General features: G+C 45.5%; 1 protein-coding gene across 1 annotated transcript; it reads right to left on the bottom strand.

The window, feature by feature from the left end:
• Positions 1–1748: 1748 nt before the first annotated feature.
• LOC119819718 (interleukin-36 gamma-like) lies at positions 1749–7576 on the bottom strand. Its single transcript, XM_038338043.1, has 4 exons — positions 7543–7576; positions 6962–7069; positions 6018–6157; positions 1749–1958 (listed from the first exon to the last, which is right to left on the bottom strand). Exons 1-4 carry the CDS (start codon positions 7574–7576, stop codon positions 1749–1751), a joined length of 492 nt encoding a protein of 163 aa, XP_038193971.1.
• Positions 7577–8043: the final 467 nt, after the last annotated feature.

Genomic DNA, 8043 nt, shown 5'->3' with positions numbered 1-8043 from the left:
TATTAGCCTTGCCCATGGGAGCCCTGCTTGCTCTTGGTACAGGTTATGGAGTACCCCCACTGCCCTCCTGGTCGTCTTCCATGTCGAGACACAGCATGCCTCAGATCTGGCACTGCAGAGCCCGGCCCAGCAGGGGTAGGGCCTCCTCCTCTTCTTCTGGAGGTGGCAGAGGTGGTCGTGTTGCAGTGTCCAAGGCAGGCTCCAGGGGCACCAGGGGCTGTGCTGTCATGCTCTCTGAGAGCCCTGTCGCTTTTGCCTGGTGCTCTCTCATCCAGAGCGCCACCTTCCACCTCCTCTTGTTCCTGCTCCTTCTTCCTCTGGGCCTGTTGGTGAAAGGATTCTCACCCTTCAGCTAACACTCCAGTTTCTTCTTACACATGGTTTCATAATGGCTCAACTCCAGCAGACAGAAATTTGAAGTCCCCAAATCAAGAATGTCATTATTTTCAGTTATAGTACTCAATGTTAGTGCCGTTCTCTGCATTTCTTATCCACTCCACATTTCTTCCTGTCCTCATTCATAAAATAAAAATGCAGGAGAAAATGATGCCACTTCAAAATTTATCCATGGACTGGAGAGATGGATCAGTGGTTGAGAGTATGCATAGCTCTTGCAGAGGACCTGAGTTAGGTCCCCAGTATCCATATCCGACATCTCACAACCTCCTCCAATGTCCAGTTCTAGGGAATTCAACCGCCTCATCTGGCCTTCAATAGTACCTGAATTCACGAACACACACACACACACACACACACACACACACACACACACACACACACACACTTAAAAATAATAAAGTAAATTATCCAAATCCTAAAAACAGGCAAAAAGATCATCCTGGGCCACTGTGTAACAGGCTCTCCTAGTTTCACTGTTGGAAGGTACAACTCCCTGTGACTCAGCGCTTACTTCCATTGCTCCCATGTGTACCTCGGTGCATGGAAGCAAGCTGAAGGGGGAAAAAGAACTGAAAAAGAGGAGGAACCTTAGGGAGGCAGGACTAGGGTGGGATACTAATGCTTTAACCACAGATGTGCATTGTAATGGAAGGAATATTAAAGCCCTTATGAAAGTCTAAAGTAATAAGAGTTAATGTTTTATTGACATGCACTGTTACTCATACACATTGTTCTCGGTGCTCATCTCTACCGGGATGATTCAGGAAAGGGTTGCTCAAGCTGAGTTACTTGATCTCTTTATGAGTCACCAGGCAGCATCCTTGCTCTTCATGGAGCAACCACCGTACCCCAACATAGTTGGCATAGCCCTAAACATGTTTGTAAGACTACTCATTTACCCAGGAATCTAATCCCTTTGCCGGTGTGTCCAGCTTCACACAGCAGTCGGCCGCTAAAGGATCAAAGCAATTGGCTGTCACAGTGAATGTTATTGAGAAGCCTCTGCTACTCAAATACAAGGATTTGATATTTCAAGTGTGTAAAACCTGGTATGAATTAGGTCGATAGCTTGGACACAAGGATGTCACCACTCATAGGCCATTCCAGGTTTTATACACTGGGGCACAGCACCCTATTTCTCAGGCATGATGCCTTGGGGGCTTGGACCACTGCAGCCTTAGAGGACTCCCATCCCACCTATTTTGGAATACACATCTTGCTTTATTGCTTCTTTGTCTATGAAGTGAGATAATGCTGGTCCTGCTCACCTCTCAGTATGAAAACAGCACAGATCAAATAAAAGTTTTAAGACAAAGACTCCCACCCAACCCTCTCCCTCTATGCTGAGTTCAAGGCCCTATATCTAAATTGAAGTTAATGTTGTAGTATTTCCCCTGTTCTGACGTGAGGAAGATGGGCTCGCCACTCTTGGAGGATGCGATGAAGCTGCCAGGGAAAGCCACTGACTCAAAGGTGGACGTTCTGCCCGTCTGGGTATGGTAAAACAGGAAAGGCTTCTTGGGCTCAGGATGGTTGTACAAATCCAAAATCTCCTCCTCCTGCGTGTGAGAGAGAATACACATGAGCAAAATAGAAGCTGCTTCTGATAGGCAAAGCTATTTTTGCAGAACCAATATATATTCCTGAGTTCAAGGAAGCCTCTCTTACAAGAGAACAAGAAAAGGACATTTCAGGGGTTAGGAATTTAGCTCAGTGGTAGAGCATGTCTAGCAAGTGCAAGGCCCTCGGTTCAGTCTCCCATAATGCACCCCCCTCTCCAAAAAGAAAAAGAAAGATGCAGAAAGGGAAAGGAAAGGAAGGGAGGCAGATGAACATGCATCAGCCCTCCCTGCCTCTCACTATCTCTGTTCTGTGTTTTCTCCTTCACTAGCAAACACCCTCTGCCTTCAGCATTCCTACCCACCAACCATGAACACTTCTGAGACTTACCCAGACTATCCTGACATTCGGCTCAGCAGAGATTGGCTGACTGCCAAACACTGAAGGTCTGCCTTCTCATTTCTAGCACCCACCCCACTTCCGTCATCTTCACGCTTGGCTTCCAACTCCCTGAGAAAGCTGAGAAGGTCTCCTAACTACCCACCAACCGGATGCATCTCGTCTCTACCTGTCCTCCCTACCTGAGAACGACTAGCCACGACTTCTCTCTACTCCCTCATCCATGGACATTCTTCTAGCTGGCCTTCCCGCTCTCTCATGCAGCACCCACTTTTGCTTTCTCTGCTCAATCATTTTTATCTCTATATTTGCTTTCATCTTAAAAAACATAGGCACGGCATTGAACGACAGACACATGCTATGAGTAATTGTTGATGATTTCACCATTGTGTCAACATTGCAAAACTGCTTACACACCCAGTGACAATGTCACTGGATGACATCGTCTTAGGAGACCACTGTGTACGAAATTCATTGTTAGTGTCACATAACTGTATTTTAATGACCCAACACCTCTGTCAGTTCTTACTTTACAGAAAACCCCTTGCAATAGCTGCCAATATTTGCTGTCTGGTGTATCTCTTTAAACTCACTCTGTATAAGCAAGATTTAATCTCCAATGCTATCACATTAAGATCTCCTAAAATCCATACATTATCAATGACTGAGGTCAAAAATCCAACAGAAGAGAGACCTAGAAAAAGGCAGGACAGAGCTCAGGATGCAATCACATTTACTCTGTCCACAGTCTTGTTGCTGACACTGAGTGTATTCAGAATCTACCCGCACCCACTCCATACCATCTCAGAGCTATCGACTCCCACCTAACTCCCCATAAAGCCTCTTGAGGCCTTCCCCTCTTCCCCCCTATCTGATCAATCTGGAGTCTCAGTTATTTTGGGTCACCCTGCTCAAGGCATTCCAGGTTTCTCCTTTCACTTGGGTGGGTGGCCAGGTTCTGGCAGAGGTCTGGTCTCAGTTCACTGCTACACACCTGTCTATACTGGCCCAGGACCCACCCTCATTTGCTGACTTCCCAGCCTCCTGCTCTCTCCAAGAATCCCTCCTACACAATAACACCTACCAAATAATTTACACTGGGGCCTGACTCCACTCCTGTTTCTGCTACTCCCAGGCTCAGCCCTGATCTGATTTTGTTTTGCTTTGTTATTCCTAGGGCATGTGACAAGTGTACTATTATATCTAAAATTTGTATGTCTTCTCTTCTTCTAGAATCCAGGCTGGACAAGCTCAGAGTCCTTTGCCATTCTGTTTAATGATATACCATGCAGTCATGTGGTATAATTAAGTTCCTGCACGTTTTGCTAAACTAAATTGTATTGAGTTGAATTAACCTAATTAAAGTGAGTTTTATGGCGCACACGTATAAATGAAATTATATTTATGTATCTATATTTCTCTGTGTATATATAATGAATACAATCAACTTGAAAGCTTAGGACTTGGAAGAGCAAAGATGAACCTTTTAGAAAAGGTTAAGGAAGGCTCATTTAACAGGCAAACCAAGACAAAAGCATAATTATAAACTGGCTGAGAAATTCTGCTAGAAGGCAAGGCCAATGTGTAAATAAATAAACAATGGGAGGGCAGAAAGCATGGGAATTATATAAGGTAGTATACAGTACTAAGGCGAATCCTCTGACTGGTGACTGGGAATTCTAAACTGAGAAATCCAGGAGAGTTAGGGAAAGGACACACGTGAAGGCACAATGACAGAGGACATCTTAAAATTTAAGAGACACTAAAATCCTCAAATAAAGAAGGGAAGATAAATTGAAGTCTATTACATGTCTGTTTTTTATGTTGCTCCAGGGGAGAAAGAGTTTATTTGGCTTAAAATACCAAGCTATAGCCCATTGCTTCTGGTAAATCAAGGCGGGGCTTGGTCTTCCCACAGCTGACAATGAAGGTAGGCTGCAGCAGGATATGCCCACATTTTAAAAAGGGGCTACCACTTTGGAAAGCAGTGTGGCAGTTTCTCAGGAAATTCTGGATCAACATACCCCAGGACTCAGCAATTCCACTCTTGGGAATTTACCCAAGAGATGCCCAATCATACTACAAAAGCATTGTTCAACTATGTTCATAGCAGCATTATTTGTAATAGCCAGAACCTGGAAACAACCTAGATGCCCTTCAGTGGAAGAATGGATGAAGAAACCGTGGAATATATACATATTAGAATACTACTCAGCGATAAAAACAGTGACATCTTGAATTTTTCATGCAAATGGATGGAAATAGAAAACACTATTCTAAGTGAGGTAACCCAGACCCAAAAAGTTGAACATGGGATGTACTCACTCATAATCGGTTTCTAGCCATAACTAAAGGACATCAAGCCTATAATTCGTGATCCTTGAGAAGACAATAAGAAGGTGAACCGAAAGAAAAACATATAGTTATCCTCCTGGATATTGGAAGTAGACAAGATTGCCAGGCAAAAATTGGGAACTTGGGGGTGGGGTGGGATGGGGGCAAGGGGAGATGGGGAGAGAAAAGCATGAAGGGGAGGATGGGGAGAGCTTGGAGGAATGGGATGCTTGGGATATAGGAAGGGTGGATATGGGAGCAGGGAAGCATATATCTTAATTAAGGGAGCCATATTAAGGTTGTCAAGAGACTTGACTCTAGAGGGGTTCCCAGGTATCCAGGGAGATGCCCCCAGCTAGTTCCTTGGGCAGCTGAGGAGAGGGAGCCTGAAAAGGCCAGTTCCTATAGCCATACTGATGAATTTCTTGCATATCACCATAGAACCTCCACCTGGCGATAGATGAAGAAAATGACTGAGCCCCACATTGGAGCACCGGACTGAGCTCCCAAGGTCCTGATGAGGAGCAGAAAGAGGGAAAACATGAGAAAGAAAGTCAGTACCGTGAGCGGTGCGTTCACCCACTGAGACGGTGGAACAGAATTAACGGGAGATCACCAAGACCAGTTGGAATGGGACTGATGGAACATGCGACCAAACCGGACTCTCTGAATGTGGCTGATGGTGGAGGCTGACTGAGAAGCCAAGGACAATGACGATGAGCTTGGACTCTACGGCATGGACGGGCTCACTGTGAGCCTTGTCAGTTTGGTTGATCACCTTCCTGGACCTGGGGGTGTTGGGAGGACCTTGGACTTAACATAGTGTAGGGAACCCTGATGGCTCTTTGGCCTGGAGAGGGAGGGAGTGGGGGTATGGGTGGAAGGGAGGGGAGGGAAGGGGAAAGAGGAGGGGAGGAGATGGAAATTTTTAAAATATTAAATAAAAAGGGGGCTAAAACCAAACATGCTTAGGAAAAGAAAATTCTTTGTTAATTCTAAAATTTAATATCCTGCCAAATAAACCATGTCAAGATGCACAAGTTTTTCTTAAACACCAGAAAGGAAACCAAGTGGGGGAGGGGGAGTGGCAATGATGTGGGGGAAGTAAAAGGACGTGTGTGACATGCAACAGAACGGAAGCTGGTGGAGAGTTAGAAGTGAGGTTAAAGGAGGGAGCTGGGATGTTGAGGATCCACTAAAACACGCTTTACTCAAACACCGCCACAGGCAACCTAATGCTTTCTATGCTAACTTGAAAATGAAAATTATAAAAAGAAATGCAGGCTTTTTTTTTAATCTTTATGTGGTTATTCTGGGTCACCGACCTTGAGCTGCAAAGTGGGCTGTCCATCAACTTCTTCACAAAACAGGCATTTGTCTGGATTCTGGATTCCCATGTAAATGGGAATCCCCTTGCCTTGCTCCAGAGACTCTGGATACTTGCATGGGAGGACCGTGATGGTGACTGTATGAATAAAGAAGATAACGCTTTCCTTCTGAGGCCGGGAACACAGAGCCCTCCAATTGTTCTGATTTAGCAGAGCAGCGTTTGTCAAGCTAGGCCAGAGGACGCCTGATGAAGGCAACCCCTGCTACCCAGACTAATCAAGCGGTCATCCACCCACTCTCCCATCCATCCCGACCGGCAAGTCCTGTCCTAGCTATTGGGGTCTGCACAGAGTGAAGCAGATGGTAGGATTGAGATGTTCACACCTGTCCTTAAACACCTGGAGGTCGAAGCTCCTACGCTACGCTGTTTTCTCTGACCCTTAGAGAGCTGTGACCATTAGCCTAATGGGATGTTGAAATTTACCTTTCTGTGTTTCCCCCTCATTTCATCCTTTTAGGATGCCTTGATGTATATAAACATATATCTTCCCCTTCCATAGGACAGATCTGCTGGTGACTACTTTATTCTAGTCTGATACAAACCTCTCCCTGACTTTTATTTCAAGGCAGGAGTAAAATTCTGCCCCTTCCAGGGAAGCCCCATGGAAAGTTAAGTTCGGTTTTTGACACATAATTAGACATATTTTGGAGGCACAAAGTATCGATTCAATGCATGTCTATGCCATACAACAATGAGGAAACCAGAGAATCGGTATATCCTTCATCTCATATATTTAGCATTTATTTATGGTCAAACACTCAAGAAGCTCTCTTCTGACTGTTGTTAACTGTGGTTAACATCCTACTACATGATAGGGCACTGACACTTTCTTTAACAGAGGCTATGTCAGGAGTAAAGCAGTAGCAGGTGACCACTGACCTGGGGCTATGTTGCTACTCCATGGAACCACCACAAGGCCCTGACCACGAAAGATCCACACCTGCTGCTCCAAGTCAGAAACCCTCCCAGACTGAGGAGTACTTCTGACTGTTGGAATGAAAACAATTGATAGGCATGAAGATTAAGTCTCAAGAATAGGAGGAAGATGAACTAAACCTGGGGCCCTTTCTGTAATGAAGGTTTACATCCAGGGGGTTTACATCCCCAAACTGGCAGCCTTCCTGTAGCCCATCAACCTGGACTTTCTTTGCAGTAAATCCATGGTAAGCAAAGGCCACTAAGGATTACTGTTCTAAGAGGACAAACAATTAAGACAAAGTGACAAGTAGTTCTACACTTCCTATGTGTTGAGACTCAGCTGCTTGGCCCGATGCTGTAAGCCGTAGCTAGAGCAGTGGCTATAAGTAGTGGTCTCCACCCTGCAGAAAACGAAGGCCTAGTGGCATATGGGCACCTTGCTATGTGCCAAGAGCCATATCTGAGGGATAGGATGGGATTCTCGGGTGCCCAGAGGACATAGAAGAGGATGCTAATAGTCCAGTGCTCATTCCCAGCATCACCTCCAAAATGGTCATTTCTTTGATGGTTTGCCATAGTGAGCTTGTCCTGGTACCTGAGAGAGGAGACATCGGGAGGAAAGATAAGCATCAAGAGACATTTCCAAGATTTTCCAAAACCCTGAATCCCCGGGCTCTCATTCAGGACAGAACCGAAGTGAATAACCAGACACGATGCTCTAGGCAGAAGAGCTAAGCCACCTCCTGGAACCAAACCTCAAGGCTCTGGGAACAGAAGAGCCAGCGGAATTCTCCTCTATCCCCAAATCTCAATAACATTATCTCCCTACAGATTCCAAGGCCATAAGTAACATTTGGCCTTAAACATTCCCCCAGTGCCCAATTCCTTGCATATCTTTTCCCCAGAGGCCTTTCCCCTTCACTGCCATCTCTTTCTGCCTAAGGCAAGGGAGGGCTTCATGTTGGGCAGTTTGGCCAAAATCCCAGCAATTCAGAAGTGAAAGACAGAGGTTCACACATAAAGCAGGGCCCAGAGACATAGCT

The sequence above is a fragment of the Arvicola amphibius genome, chromosome 7 (assembly GCF_903992535.2).
Source record: "Arvicola amphibius chromosome 7, mArvAmp1.2, whole genome shotgun sequence".
Lineage (NCBI taxonomy): Eukaryota > Metazoa > Chordata > Mammalia > Rodentia > Cricetidae > Arvicola > Arvicola amphibius.
Note: the sequence above shows the minus strand (reverse complement) of the source record. Positions and strands in the feature narration are given on the sequence as shown.

Excerpts from the sequence above, each read along its gene's own strand:
- LOC119819718 (XM_038338043.1), bottom strand. The coding sequence starts at position 7,576 with ATGGCAAACCATCAAAGAAATGACCATTTTGGAG. Across the intron at positions 6,158-6,961 it reads GAGTAGCAACATAGCCCCAG|TCACCATCACGGTCCTCCCA; the intron begins GTCAGTGGTCAC and ends TTATTCATACAG. Across the intron at positions 1,959-6,017 it reads AGCCCACTTTGCAGCTCAAG|GAGGAGGAGATTTTGGATTT; the intron begins GTCGGTGACCCA and ends TCTCACACGCAG.